Source organism: Ascaphus truei, chromosome 9, assembly GCF_040206685.1.
Source record: "Ascaphus truei isolate aAscTru1 chromosome 9, aAscTru1.hap1, whole genome shotgun sequence".
In the NCBI taxonomy this organism is placed as follows: domain Eukaryota; kingdom Metazoa; phylum Chordata; class Amphibia; order Anura; family Ascaphidae; genus Ascaphus; species Ascaphus truei.
In genome coordinates this window covers 36,551,717-36,567,649 of record NC_134491.1, presented here as the reverse complement: position 1 = coordinate 36,567,649, position 15,933 = coordinate 36,551,717, and the positions used below count along the sequence as shown (strand labels likewise).

General features: G+C 41.6%; 1 protein-coding gene across 3 annotated transcripts in view; it reads left to right on the top strand.

The window, feature by feature from the left end:
• Window positions 1-15,933, top strand: part of MDGA2 (MAM domain containing glycosylphosphatidylinositol anchor 2) — a 648,696-nt gene that overhangs the window by 263,057 nt on the left and 369,706 nt on the right. For 2 of the 3 annotated variants that reach the window (XM_075614384.1, XM_075614382.1), the window contains exon 2: window positions 8,329-8,468. The exons of the other annotated variant lie outside the window; for it this stretch is intronic. In XM_075614384.1, coding sequence (XP_075470499.1) covers window positions 8,329-8,468 — 140 coding nt within the window. The remainder of the gene's footprint in view (window positions 1-8,328; window positions 8,469-15,933) is intronic. 3 annotated transcript variants of the gene reach the window in all.

Genomic DNA, 15,933 nt, shown 5'->3' with positions numbered 1-15,933 from the left:
TCCAGGGTTTATGTGTTAGGCAGGGCAGATTTGTAGCTAAGAGGATACATGGCTACATATATATTTACACTTTTGATATGTGTGCCAAAAATAAGTGGGTCCAAAGGCTTTCTACAAGACAGACAGAATTTATTAATTTTATGATTTAATTCCACAAAAACAGTGGCAGTACATTACATAAAAACATTCATACAGCAAAATGAAATAAAGTGAATCAAATAAAAGATAATAGAAAAGTCTACACGAACCACAAGACATTTGAAGTTGAAACAGCAATATTCCGATGGCTTGTTGTAGGTACCAGAGTTCTTGGGGAAAAAATCAGAAGTCCATTCACACAGAATGACGACAAAGGGGCTTATTCAATTACGTGTGATAGTCACAATTTGGCACTATTGCACTAAAACTCCTAACTTGGCTGAGTTTTTCTGTGTGGTAGTGTTGAATCAGCATTAACCAAATCTCAACGTTTTCAAGATGTCAGCTCACATTTATGTTGAATTTCCCTCTAAAGGTTCAACATACGGTCATGGGCGTCTGCAGGAGGGGGCAAAGGGGGGCTCTTGCCCCCCCTGGATCACTCGCAGCCCCGAGATCCCGCAGGGCAAGCAGGGTGTCCGGCCTGCTGCCTGTGGGCCTGCTCCCCCTCCCAACGTGGGACGGAGGGTGGGGACCCAACCCAGCCAACCCAGCATCCACCGCGCGCGCGCGCCAACCCAGGTTCCCCCGCACGTGCCTCCTGTCCCAGGCAGCAGCCGCAGGGGATGCTGGAGCCGCCTGCCAGTCTGACGTGTCCCCCCCCCCAGCCCACCTCCGCGCGCCAACCCAGCAGCTGCTGCGGGAGGTGCTACAGCCGCCCGCAAATCTCGCCCCCCCCTAGCCACCCACCTCCAGGCGCCAACCGAGCAGCATCCGCGAGGGATGCAGCTGCCCACCGCCAGTCTCGCGCCCGCCTCCATGCGCCAACCCAGCAGCAGCCGCGGGGGATGCTGCAGCCGCCCGCTAGTCTCACCCCCCCCCCCCCCCCCTCCCTCCCTCCCAGCACTCGGGAATGAGGTGGCTCTCATTGGTAGCACTACCAATGAGTTAAAATTATGCCCCCCCCAAAAAAAAAATCTGCGGACGCCCATGCATACGGTAGGAACTCTGAAAGGTGCGTGGATAGCCTTAAATCAGGGGGTCTCAACTCCACTTCTCAAGACACCCCCAACTGGTCAAGCTTAAAGGATATCAATGTTTCAGCATAGATGGCTCAATCAGTGGCTCAGTCAAAGACAGCCACCTGTGCTGAAACAGGGATATCCTGAAAACCTTGCCTGTTGGGGGGTCTTGAGGACTGTATTTGAGAACCCCCTGCATTAAAGTCATAATTGGGTGTCCTGGAAGGAAACGGACCCAAGTTTATTACCTCTCCAGGCTAATGTATGTCTGTAACAGGCACTCACAGTCACTCACACAGGCAGAGCCTTAAAATCAGCAGCGCTTCAGAGCAGCCTTTATTGCAGCACTAACGTTCTTACAGAAATGAAAAAACAACATAATACAATAATGTGACTGGTGCTACCTTGTGCGTCCCCACCTACATGCTGTCAGAACCTTACTCACATTTAGCCACCCCTAGATGTGTATTCAGTCTGGCAGTGTTTCCACAAGGAGTTTCTCTCCAGAAATGAGCAGGCAGTGCTGTTCTCCCCGACGTTTGTATGACTGTGGATACTCCACACTCACTGCAGTCCACTGCAACTCCCATTAACCTCCCACAATGTCCCATGACAGGTTTACAACAGCGCTCACTTTTCTCTACACATACTCTAGCATAGAAACCTGTTTTACTCATGCATATTTCACACATTCAGATTTAAACACTCAATCTCCGAATTAAAAGATGGGTATTCATTACCACTATATCCCAATCCATAGTACATACTGTATAACACAAGGGTGGGCCACTCCAGTCCTCAAGGGACACCAACAGGACAGGTTTCCAGGATATCCCTGCTTCAGCACAAGACTGAGCCATCTGTGCTGAAGCAGGGATATCCTGAAAAGTTGACCGATTGGTGGCCTTGAGGACTGGAGTTGCCCATACGTGGTATAACAGGTGTCAGTGTCCCCTGTAACACAGCTGTTTTGCAATGCCACAAATGTACTTTTTGATCCCAGACACTGATCCACAGAAAACATTTTTTTGGATGAAGGGTTCTATGTATAAAATGTTGGCTTAAAAGTGACACACAGGGGAAACTGTTTGGAGGGAGCTGAGGGAGGACTCTGGGATGAGAAGGCTTAATCAAAATGAAATCTAAACTAATTTAGATGAATAATTGTAATATACTCATTTGACAAAGCTTTAATCTATATCACTAATGCAAAATTAAGGTCTTGACTCCCAGGGGTTAAGGTTAATTTTATATCCATGTTTGTGTGTGTGTGTGTGTGTGTGTGTGTGTGTGTGTGTGTGTGTATGTATATATATATATATATATACCAACTGTAAATATTACTGTATGTTCATTTGCATGTCTTAGACAGGTCTGCAACCCTGTCTTTCCCCATTATCGCCCAGCATACAGCGCTTCCACTGCAGCAAGGGATTCTGGGAAATGACATGCAAATGAGCACTCAGTGCCACCTTTTGTCTCAAGCTCGTATTACACAAGCATATATATATGTATATAATATATATATATGTATATATGAGAAAAAGGAGAGAAAGAATCCCAGCAAAAGCACTCTAGCAATAATTAATAATGATAGGATTTATTGAATGAAAAACACATGGATTATACAATATTAAAAATATATGTGTGTGTGTGTGTATATGTATGTATATGTATATGTATATGTATGTATATATATATATATATATATATATATATATATAGTATTATGCTATGGAGCTGGCGCTTCTTATATATATACACGCACACACACACACACACACACACACACACACACACACACATCAAAAGAAAGAAGCGCCAGCTCCATAGCATAATACTATATATATATATATATATATATATATATATATATATATATATATATATATATATATATATATATATACACACATATTTTTAATATTGTATAATCCATGTGTTTTTCATTCAATAAATCCTATCATTATTAATTATTGCTAGAGTGCTTTTGGTGGGATTCTCTCCTTTATATGCTTGTGTAATATGAGCTTGAGACAAAAGGTGGCACTGTGTGCTCATTTGCATGTCATTTCCCAGAATCCCTTGCTGCAGTGGAAGTGCTGTGTGCTGGGCAATAATGGCAAAAGACAGGGTTGCAGACCTGTTTAAGACATGCAAATGAACATACAGTAATATTTCCATTTGCTATATGCTATAGGCCTCGGCCATGCTCCCTGCTGGCGTGCTGAGGCACAGGGAAAGCGGGTGCTTTCCCTGGCCTTGCGGTTGCTTATCGCACGCACTGTCAGCAGCTGTCAGGGGGCGGGCCGGGGGCGGGCGCGTCACTGGCCGGGGGCGGGCCAGTGACGTCACGGAGCTGGTTCGCCCTCATTGGGCGAACCGCTCACGTGACCGGCCTGTTGCGCCGGCAAGCGGGGGAATTTAAAATTCCCCTAAGACCTGCTCTTCCGCAAGCACGCTGAAGCACAGGTGAGCCCCTACTAAAGCCGCTCTAATTGCGGCTGTAGGGGCTCAGTGCTGAGCGGGAGCGTGCGTCAGCACGCTTCCGCCAGCAAGCTTTAAACATGGCCAAGGCTTTACTGTGGAGGGTTTTTGTCACTTTTTTTACCCACCATAACCTTAATAAGTGTGGTATATATATACAGTGGTTGACAAATCACCAAAAAATCTACTCGCCACACAAAAAAAATCTACTCGCCACCTAGTACCAAACGTGTGCTGCTTGGGCCAATATTTACTCGCCCGGGGGTTAAATCCACTCGCCCGGGGCGAGCAAATGTATAGGTTTGTCGAACACTGTATGTATAGATGATTGTTTGCGAAAGTTACCGGTCAGGTGACGAAACGCGTTAGGGTACTGAGAGCGCGATTACGTCATCACGACGACGCCGCGCACGCGTAGCAGCCTACACCAAGCGCGGGAATACGATTGGCGGCCATTGGAAATGCGAGCTGGAGTTTTGGACTCTATACAGACAGCGAACGGAGCCTTTCAACATCTGGTCCCTGGTGATCGTGTCTGGCAGCCCTGAAGGAGTCCACGGAGACGTGTTGCAGTATCCAGAACCGGATGGTGGTGATATAATCACAAATTGCCTTTTAACTACTTGCATCTTGTGAGTGCGATTCCTACCCCCCCCACCCCCCATCCCCTTTCCTTGTTTTAATAAATTTTATACAGTATTATGCTATGGGGCGTGCGCTCTCTCTCTTTTTCTGTCTATATATATATATATATATATATATATATATATATATATATATATATATATATATATATATATATATATATATATATATATATATATATATATATATATATATATATATATAGTTCTATTTTTTTCAACCCCACACTGATGAGACCCATCAAGGTCGAAACAGCTGTCTGTGGGTGGTTTTCTGGGTATGCACCTTAACCCTGGCTGTGCTCAAAGCTGTGACCATGCAGCAAGCTTAAGCCTATAGGGAACCATGTTAAAAATGGTTATTGAGGCAAAAAGTGACACTGTGTGCTCATTTGCATGTCATTTCCCAGAATCCCTTGCTGCAGTGGAAGTGCTGTATGCTGGGTGATAATGGGGAAAGGCGGGGTTGCAGACCTGCCTAAGACATGCAGATGAGCATACAGCTATATTTGCATATATATATATATATATATATATATATATATATATATATATATATATATATATATTTTTTTTTTTTAAACAAGACAAACTGCCTGCAACAGACTAAGCAAATAATGAGTACTTAAATTAGTAATATAATAACCACTAATGGTGCTAGGGACTAGGAGTAATATAACAATGAAAAGAAAAAAAAACGCTTTTCTTTTTCTTTTCATTGATATATATATATATATATATATATCAATATATATATATATATATATATATATATATATCAATATCAATGAAAAGAAAAAGAAAAGCGTTTTTTTTTCTTTTCATTGTTATATTACTCCTAGTCCCTAGCACCATTAGTGGTTATTATATTACTAATTTAAGTACTCATTATTTGCTTAGTCTGTTGCAGGCAGTTTGTCTTGTTTAAAAAAAAAAAAAATATATATATATATATATATATATATATATATATATATATATATATATATATATATATATATATATATAATCTCAATCATACGACATTAAGTGGATGAACCACTGACCAGAACGGGGAGAAAAGCGAGAAAATGTGTAATAAGCCAAAATTTAGAGTTGATAGCGAAATTAAATTTTCGGGGCAATGCTTTGACTGTCTTTCCATGCATATGATGTAACTATGTGTCTCCATCACGCTGTCTTATCTCACTGTATATGTCCACTAACAACAAAGAATTATTATAATGAAAAATACAAAAGTGATATAGACATAACAAACGTGTGCGTCTTGGAGCAGCAATGTACAGAAACGATTTTGCTGTGTGTCACCTTTTGTTTCACGATGAAAATAAATGACACTCGGGGGGGAGGATTTAGTGCTGGAGTTTGGATGTTTCCGGTGGTGCACATTTGCAAATATGTATGAAACATTCCAAGTACTGTACGTGCCACGTATGTGTGCCAGAATCATTTTTTTGCTTTAGTGTATACTCTGTTATGATTAACAGGTGATACGTTAATGATGTACGTCAGGCGGGACCAACTTCAGTCCTCAAGGGCCACCAACAGGTCAGGTTTTCTAGATATCCCTGATTGAGCCCCCTGTCCTGAATCAGTGGCTCAGTCATTATGGCTGAGCGAACAGTGCTGAAGCAGGGATATCCTGAAAATCTGACCTGTTGGTGTCCTTTGAGAACTGGAGTTGGCCACTCCTGGTTTATTCTAAGTTACATACATAGGGTAATTTCTACCGCGGCAAATCTTTGCTCTAAATGTATCAAAGAAAAAAAATCTATTGATGTCAATGGGACTTTAGCCTTTGAAAAATCAGAAGCAGTTCTTCTGCCCCAGAATTACTACACTTTTGCCTTGATACATATGGGCATTAGAGTTTACCTAAATAGCGCTGCTTAAATAACCGATACAAAGGGGGTTATTCATTAAACTGTCATTATGCCCCGATAGGCACTATTGCAGTTTAATAAATAGCCCCTAAAGCATGGGCGTACTGCTTAATAGTAACAGAAATGTGTGGTTTCGAGACATAAGGAGTAAGACATTCTGAAAAGTAAAATACTTGATTGGAAACTAACATTTGGCAAAACGACAGCACATCAGCTTCCAAGTTCCTCATATAATCACTCACGGTTTAGTGGCTCTGATGATACTGTAACATTGCCGGGATCAGCATGCAGTTAGAGTCATTCAAAATGAGAGTATGTGGGCACACTGCAATTTGCTTCATAAAAGCTATTTTGTGGCAAGATTCAACTGTTTTCGTCCCCAGAAATGGACCTAAGTTAGAACACTACTATACTGTCACGGCCTCTTTTATTCTCCGACATCTCCGATTTGTTTGGGTATTTTTTTTCGAACGCCACGCACTTCACCGCGTTCATGCCGCATTCATGCTGAGACAGCGCTAATACGCGATAATACAAATACACGCGGCCGTGGCTTTAAATACCGGAACATGCTGCATCAAACACTGCATCTGCCCGCGGTTTTCAATGTTGCGCTGAAACGGTCGGAGGAGGCTAAAGGCGGCCGCCACTGTACTAACATGGATAAATAAAAAAGAAGTGATTGACCGAGTTCTCTGGGACTTAAAGAAGCAATACATGACTTTTTTATTGTTTGATATTTTACATGGCATTGAAGCAGGGATCATCGGAGCTGAACCCCATTAATTTCAGCTCCGGGGACCCCTGCGTTCACTGATGCTTACCTCCGAAGGGGGTACCGATATCTGCTACAGGTTTAAAGCTCCTGTATCACGTGGGTCAATAGGAAGCCGCACTGGATGATGTCATGGCTTCCTATTGGCCGGCAGGGCGCGGTAGCTTGGAAAGGCGACCATTACGTCAACCCTGGTAGAAGAGCGGAGTGGCTACCGGCACCCCCTTTGGAGGTATCTTGGGAGACGGGGTCCCCGGAACTAAAATTAATGGGGTTCAGCTACGGAGACCCCCTGCTTCAATCCTATGTAAAAAAAAATAAAAAAAATATGGAAATAAAAATAGCCAGCTTGGCTTGCCTCTTTAATGTACCCACTTCTAACAATACTCTGGAAAGCCAACAGATCAGTGAAATCCTGGTCAAAACTAATAAGCATTCACCGTTTGAGTTTTCAATTCATTTACACTAGGAATAGCCCCTTATAATCCATGCAGACCCAACAGTAATTAATTTTCACTTGGAAAGTCAAATAAACAGTATTATTCTACAAACCATGATTATCCTGGATTCATTTGGTAGCTTAATGCAGTAGGTCACTTCAGGACACTGACGTTCTTACTTCTGTGCCTGGTTACAGAAAACACGATGTTTTGTACTGCGAGCTAAGAAAGCGTAATAAAAAAAAAAAAGCAATATTATGAGCCCTGCTTATTATATTAAAGAGATGGTTGATGTCAGAAAACTAATCCAGGTTTCAGAATCAACTGTGACTTAACTCTCTGAAGAGCTTTTAGGATATAGAAAGGTTTCATATGTCCTCTGAAAAGATTCTATGACGTTAGATAATGGTAAATAATTTGATGTTTTGTATTGGAATAAATAAATCTACATGTAGATTCATCTGAAACACACAATTAGACCGTTAATATTTAATGTAACAGTTTGTGTTGTTTGATTTTATATTTATATATATTTATTTTTTCCATGATTTGTTCCTGGTCGTCCCCGGAGTAAACCCATGTTAATCTTCTTGCAGAGACCCCACGGGTGCCTGAGATATAGTATTTAAATTTTGACTGGGGCAACAGCCTTTTCCCACCGGCCAACAGGAAGTCGCCACTTTAATGAAAGATTTTGTGGCTTTATTTTGGTGGTCCAGCTGCTGTCTTTGTTCATTTTCCTTTTCAAAACCAAAATTTCCTCGGGCACTGGGGGATTCACAGAGTTTGCATTATTGCAGTAAAAAGATGTATCAAATAGTAGAAGAAGTATGAGTAATGAGTACTTTATGGTGATATATTATGGTACTATACAGTATGTTTAAGTGTTTACTTATCTTTTTGTTTGTTTGTCTATCTTTTTATGCTGATTGCTGACAGCTCCACCCACTGTGCGGATTATTCACTCGGGCCTGGCCTGTAACATTGAGGAAGAACGTTATTCAGAGAGGGTCTATACAATACGGGAAGGGGAAACACTAGAGCTGACCTGCCTGGTAACGGGACACCCCAGACCACAGGTGAGTCCGGAAAACACAATGTTACAAGATGTGAAAAAGGAAAACTCATTGTGTTAAACCATTTTCATCAAGGCACAAAGCTAACCTCTGAGAGATTCTGTGACAAACCTCATTAAGCCTTAGGTACTGGCAAAAAAAATTGTGTTGAGCTTGTGAATGGATATACAACCCAGTGTTAGTTTGTTTTAAAGGTGCCGTCCATACTAGGTCCAAAATAAACCTATGGCAGTGAACTGGTTAAGGAGTAAATTTGGGTGATTGACCCATTATATTTACATAGACTTACAGTACCAGTAATAAAAATAATTATTTTTTTTATGTTCATTTGTAAACATAAGCTGAACATTAGAAAGGGGTTGTTTTCCTCTAAATACTGCTTTAAAGTTATGTTTTTTTTTTATCCCATTGAATATGTGGGAGAAAGTTTTAGTCCTATTCATTTAAAATAAAATGGTAAGCTCTTTGGGGCAGGGATTTCCTTTCCTACTTTCCTATTGTCTTATCTTGTTTGTTGCACTTATTGTTCTATAATTCCCTGTATTGTATTGTCTCATTTAAAGCTGTGGGCCATACATACTGTACATACATACATACATACATACAGTACATACATACAATACCATACAGTACATACTGTACATACATAGAATAACATACATACAATACCATACATACATACCAACAATACCAGGGAGAAGGAGCGGCTCAGTGAGTAAAGACACTGACTGGCACTGAGAGTTTGAAGCAGGGGAGCCTGGTGTCGGCTCCTAGTGACCTTGGGCAAGTCACTTTATCTCCTTGTGCCTCAGGTGCCAAAAAATAGATTGTAAGCTCCACGGGGCAGGGACCTCAGCCTGCAAAATGTCTCTGTAAAGCGCTGCGTACAACTAGCAGCTCTATACAAGAACATGCTATTATTATTATTATTATTATTATTATACATACATACTTACAATACATATAATAAAGCTACATGGGAAGAAACTTCACCGCACATTGAATAAGGGAGATATAAACTAGAGGTGGATCAGGACCACTTGGCCAAACCAGTGGATCCATTCTCTTACCTGCTTTCGATGCTCTACAGACCCCATTAACTTAGCGTGATATCCATTAATCTTATAATAACATCTATTTGCCTCTGTATTAGTGCACAGCCGTATTATGGCCTAACAAAATACACAAATTATGTATTTATCTGTGCTTATTAACTATCCTGTATATGACACTATGAGATAAATAACAGACATAATATTTTGTTTGAATTGATTACATAATATAGACCTTTCATAAGTCCTTTATGAGATCAGATGACATAATGAAAAATAAAGCACATATTTTACCTACATCTACTGTAGATTTGAAATGTCTGAACCTCAGGAGATTCCTTTTATAGAACTATTGGTGAGAGACACAAACATGGTTTACGTGGCTGTACTCTTTGATTTGTTTTACAAGAATCCATCAATAACCACCATTATGATTTGACCTGATCTAGACCTTATTTATTTTAGAAGTGCTTTATCAGATTGTTACACAGAAACTTATTTCTCATTTCTACAACCTTGATTCCAGTCCTCTAAACTTATTTACTGTAGCTTTGCCAGACTTTCTGTCTCTATTTTGAACGGCATCTTTTATGGGATATTGTGGCATGCTGGGGTCGGATTAATATTACGGTTTAGTAAATATGCCAATGGCTATGTAATGTGACAAATAGTTCTGGGAAGCATTGAGCAATAGCTCTTATAGTGAAATGTTCTGCCAACGTAGTTTGTCCCATTAGACACTCTAGCTCTTTTCCATAGTATTTCTTTGCATCATATCTAAAAAATAATATACAATAGAGAATAGCATACGCGACAGTATGGATGGGAAAGAATGCAAATATACATTTCTATGCACAGGAGGGCGCTGTTTATTTTTCAGAAATGTGGTCACCTCAAAAAGACTAACAGTAAAAATAATATTGTAGATTGTGTGGCGGCATAATGAATCAAGGCACCTGCTAGTAGACGTTCTTGCTACAGCCAACTCGCTGATGCCACCGGCCATCTCGCTGATGCCACCGGCCGTCTCGCCACCCCCAAAAGCCCCTAACGTTAAGTCCTTACCCTAACCCGTTAACCCCTTACACTTAAACCCTAACGTTAACCCCTGATGCTAATCTTCACCCTAAAATCTTAACTCCTTACCCTAAAACCCCTTACTTTAACCCCTTACCCTTAAAAGGTAAACCTTAACCCCTGACCCTATAACCCATAATCAAAGCCCTTACCCTAAAATCCCTATCCTTAGCTCCTTACCCCAACCCTCTAACCTTACCATAAAAAAAACTTAATCCCTTACCATAAAAACCCTAAAGTTAATCCATTTAATAATTTACCTAATCGGCCAGGTGGCCGGCGGTGTGCTGCCTTTGGCAGTGGCGTGTTGGCTGTTGCGAGATGGCCAGTGGTACGTTGGCTGTTGGGAGATGTTTGGTGGCGAGTTGGCTGCGGAGAGATGGCCTGTGGTGAGTTGGCTGCGACAAGTCGTCCCATTCCTCCTGCTAGACTTGAACAGAAACTACTTGAATCCAAGTTGGCACTATCAATTTCCCCTAAAGTATTTACATTTCAAATAATCTCCTGCAGTGTTCTACCTGCATTGGCACAGGACCTGCTAATTCTTCAGAGAACCATCTCTAATAGCTACAACCATCATTTGCTTTCATTGTAATAAAATGTATCACCGCTTAACAGTCACGTACTGCACGAATATAATTCTGGAAGCAGAGGCACACTTTACAAAGCTAATGTAAAATCAGTGATAAAGGAGATGTACAACACGGATCTTCTTCAAAGACATGTCAGGCATAATAACGTGTTGATTTTATGACAGTATTCCCATTTTATTACCACCTAAAGTAATGTTACAAAAGGAATGCTGCTACAGTAGTTTTTTTTTTTTTTTACATTGCTACGCTGTAAAACAACACAAAGCAATTATACTTTTCAGTGGATCTGCAAAATATTTGCTGAGTTGGAAAAGGTTTATCTGAACTATGCAGAATTTGAAAATAAATTCTTATTCACCAATATAATAATATTGGCTGCATAATGGAAACAGGAGTTCGCACTTCATCATAAGTCACAGACTTCCTTCCATTTAATCATTTCTCCTCTGTCAGGATGACTGAATATATTCACAGTGAAAATTAATCATTGGAATTTGTATTATATACAGTATTTAGTAATAGTTCTACAAGAGCTGCATGTTATGGTGCAAGATTTTTAAATGATCACAGCGAACCTCGATGTAAACCCAAAGAAACAACATATGAACGAATAAAGCATTCTTTAAAACCATTACATCTGAATTACGTTTCCTTTCCTATTCTAGAGATGCTTTCACTAAAAAATATCTATTGGTCTTGAAACCAATGAAACTGAACACAACTTGATAAGAGTGTAAATCAAGAAAAAAAGGAGTCCTCCGGCGCGTGGTTATACTCATGGTTCCCAAGACATGTAGGGAGAAAATTAAAACAAACCAAAGAAAAGGGGGGGTTAAAATGGAATTAATATGCAGCCTAATGTTGATTGGTATTAGACAGAAGAACACTTACATAAACTGCAGATTCTTGAGAAGGAGATTCTTCTTAAATGTGCCTCAAAACATAAAGGAGAAGGATATAGTTTAAAAACGTTTAATGAAGAAATAAGATTTAAAAGAGAATGCTCACTCACAAATGACCATAGGCATATGGCATTGAAAGGATTTTCACTACGGACTCCACAAGCCTCTCCCTTGTATCTCAAGGCGTCGGTTCGGCGTCTGTCTCGGCGTAGGATGCCAAAGGTGAAACTAGTTTGACAGAATTTGGACATTCCAGGCCACCGTAGCTGGAAGGAAAAAGCTCTACCCGGCTTTAGGTTCGAACTACTGCTGATGCGCATGTGCAGGAGCAGAGCTGAAGCAGGAGGTCAGTGAAGGGAGCAACCAGAGCTGTGCACGAGTCCCCCACTGACGCCGACAGCTGACGTCACTTCCTAAGTGTGTAAATTTTGACATAAATTTGGATTCATGCAAATTATTGGTTGTTTAAATAATATAATAACATAGAGTACAATGTTATGGGATGTACAAGGCCTGTACTCTTTTAAACCTCAAGCACATGCACGGCTTTCTGTATTCCTGTTGGCACTTGCTTGACACTTGCACCCTCAACTCCTGCCTATTCCGTTCCTCACCTACCCAAATAGACACAGACAGCCTAGGTGGGTATAAATGGCCACAGCCTTTTATTAATCAAATCATAATACTCAGGTTACATCATCATAACAATAAACATCAACATCCCGTAACCTGCCAACGGAACCCAAAAGGGGTTGGGTGCGCGGAAACCTTTTGGGAAGGTGGTAATCTGAGGTGAGAGGTTGGTCATGAGGCTGCCGCCCCTTAAATAACATAGCCCTCCCTCCTCCTCGCCCCCTCCTTATAAAAAAGGGAAATAGCCCTGTTAGTCCAGATAAGTATTGCTGACCTGAGGAAGAGAGGAGTACTCTCGAAAGCTTGTCCTATGAGATAAATTGTTAGTCCAAATAAAAAAGGTATCACCTAATACTGAAGAACACACATATATATATATATATATATATATAGTGCTTGACAAATCACCCAAAAATCTACTCGCCGAACCAAAAAATCTACTCGCCGAACCAAAAAATCTACTCGCCACCTAGTCCCGCCCCTAGCCCCGCCCCCGCTTTTAAAAAAATACATAAATACAATAAATTGAATAAATTCCTAGTAAGAACATTCGTTTTTGACATAAGTTTATTTATTGTATTACATTATACTACAATTAGTCCTTGTTACGTGTATGTGTGTGCAAATGTCGGATCTAGAAAAAAAAGCCAGATGTGAATGACTAGTTTCCTGAACCCCTTAACCAGTGTCTGGGTGCCCCCGCTTCACAATATTTAAAGCAGCAATCCCGCCTGGGATCTTACCTGATCCGCAGTCCCTCAATGTCCAGGTACCCTCATTCCCATAATGTTATACATTGGAGGGGAGGTGTTCCTTACCTGTCTTCTGGGTTAGGGGGGATTCCGATGTCTCCTGTGTGAAGCTTGAGTCAGATCTGGAAGAAAGCAGTATAGGTTATTTCGGTGTAGTATAGGGCAGTTAAGATATACAGGGTAAATAAGATATCCAGATCAAGAGCGTGAGACAGAGAGAGCGTGAGACAGAGAGAGCGTGAGACAGAGAGAGCGTGAGACAGAGAGAGCGTGAGACAGAGAGAGCGTGAGACAGAGAGAGCGTGAGACAGTGAGAGCGTGAGACAGTGAGAGCGTGGGGAGAGAGACAGAGTGACTGACACAGAGAGACAGAGTGACTGACACAGAGAGACAGAGTGACTGACACAGAGAGACACATCTTCCTAGCCCAAACCCCTGCTCCTAGCTGCACTCACAAGTTCCTCCAACCTAAGTGCCCCAAAACAGGCTAATGCAAATGCAGTCCTGAAGAGCTTTCCTTCCTACCCGGAGAAACAAACTCTATCGCTTCCAACATCCCCCCTAGAATCTCTGGAGAGACAGGCCTCCTTAAATCTACTCTCTGAGTTTTCCTCCTCCATTCCTTAACTAAGCTTCTAACAAACATGTGATTGGTGTGATCCTTGCAGCCCAACAAACCATGAAGAATGATATCTCAGCCAGCTGTTGTTCCACCAAACCAGCTGACACATGCTCGCTGACCTTTACTAACAGAAAACCCACCATTGCCCAAAAATAATCCCACTCAATCTCCTCTGACTCTGCCACAAAATCCTGCCAGGCCCTCAATGCTCTTACGAATGCTGCCCAAATAGCCTGTCTCAATACCTCCATCAATCTTCCATCCCCATCTGCCAAAGCGAGCGTGGGCCACCAAGCCCTCCGAATCGGCTCCCGGGACAAACTGCCAAAACAAGCAAAAATGTTTTCCCTACAAGGCATCTGCAATAATGTTTTCAGCACATGGCATGGCCTGAGTGAGATATTATTCTCCAGACATTTGCGCACCAGGCACCTCAACAGCCAGAGCACCAGTGGTGAACTGGCAGACAACCGGTTCACCACCACTACCACCCCCAAATTGTCAGAACATAATAGAACCTTCCTATCCTTTAACTCCTCTCCCCACACCTGCATGTCCCCTCTCATGTCCTTTGACACACTCTTGAAATGATGTGCGCATCTGAGCCCTGCCATTTATCCCACTAGCTATCTGCAAAATACTCTGTCAATCGGCATCATCAGACATTGAAAAGCCAAATGGCCCAACAACTGCATCCACCTGAGTGGCCTTCATTACTTCCCCTACCATCCGCTTCAGCTCCCTCTAACTCCCTTTCGGTAGCCCAAAAAACATCAGAATGTAATCACTTTAAATCCCCAGGAAGCTCAAGACCGTCGCTGGGCCCTCCATCTTTACTAACAATTTCTTCAAAGCGCAGGTCTCGTCTGACACAGAGATACAAAGTAGAGCTCTACTCACAAGTTCATAATGCAATTCTCCATTTAATGTGACAGCCAAGAACAGTGGAAAGACAACGTTTCAGGTCCCATATGGATCTTCCATCTTTACTGCCACTAGCAGGATCCAAAAATGCTTGGCCAATGCCTAGAATTATGCCAGTAAATTAACATCTGTACCTGCCGAACCCACAAAAATAAATTCATCCAAGTAGTGTATGACACCAAAATTCCCCATTTCTTGCCTCAATACCCAGTCTAAAAATTTACCAAAAACTCAAAATAAAAGCACAAGATGGAACAGCCTATCACCAAAAATAGATCCACAAATTACTCTCCCTCACAAAAAGCATTCCAACAAGTCAAAACATTTGGGATGCACTGGCAATAAAAAGAAGGTCGACTCCACATCTGTTTTTACCATTAATGATCCCGGTCAGCACCGCTGCACCAGCACCACCGCCCTCTCAAAGGATGCATACGTCACCTGCCATCGTTCTTTGTCATTCACATCCTTGACTGATGCCAACATCGCGTAAGATAGGCGGTGGAACAAGCAAAATGCCCCGGGATCCTTTTTTGAACACAACCCCCAGTGGAAATTCCCACAGGTTTTGCCATGGCGATTCTTTAAACAGGCCTGCCAACCACGCTAGCGCTACTTCTTTCTCCAGCTTTGCCCTATCAACTCCGTGCTTCTCTGAACTCAAATGCATATTTTTAGTACCTGTTTATTTTCTTTTCCTCATCCTTATTATCTCCTTTTGTTACAAACTTTTACAACAAATCTATATATCTGGGCAATAATATCCATATTTTAATGGTAGCCTTTTAAGTAGCCTGTGATAAATTGAAACCCAACAGGCTTGCAAGGCACAAGTACCCTTCCTCAAAACTACGCTGCTGTTTCCGCCAAAGTCTTCTCTGATGGTGTAACCTGAACCCCCAAAACCACTACC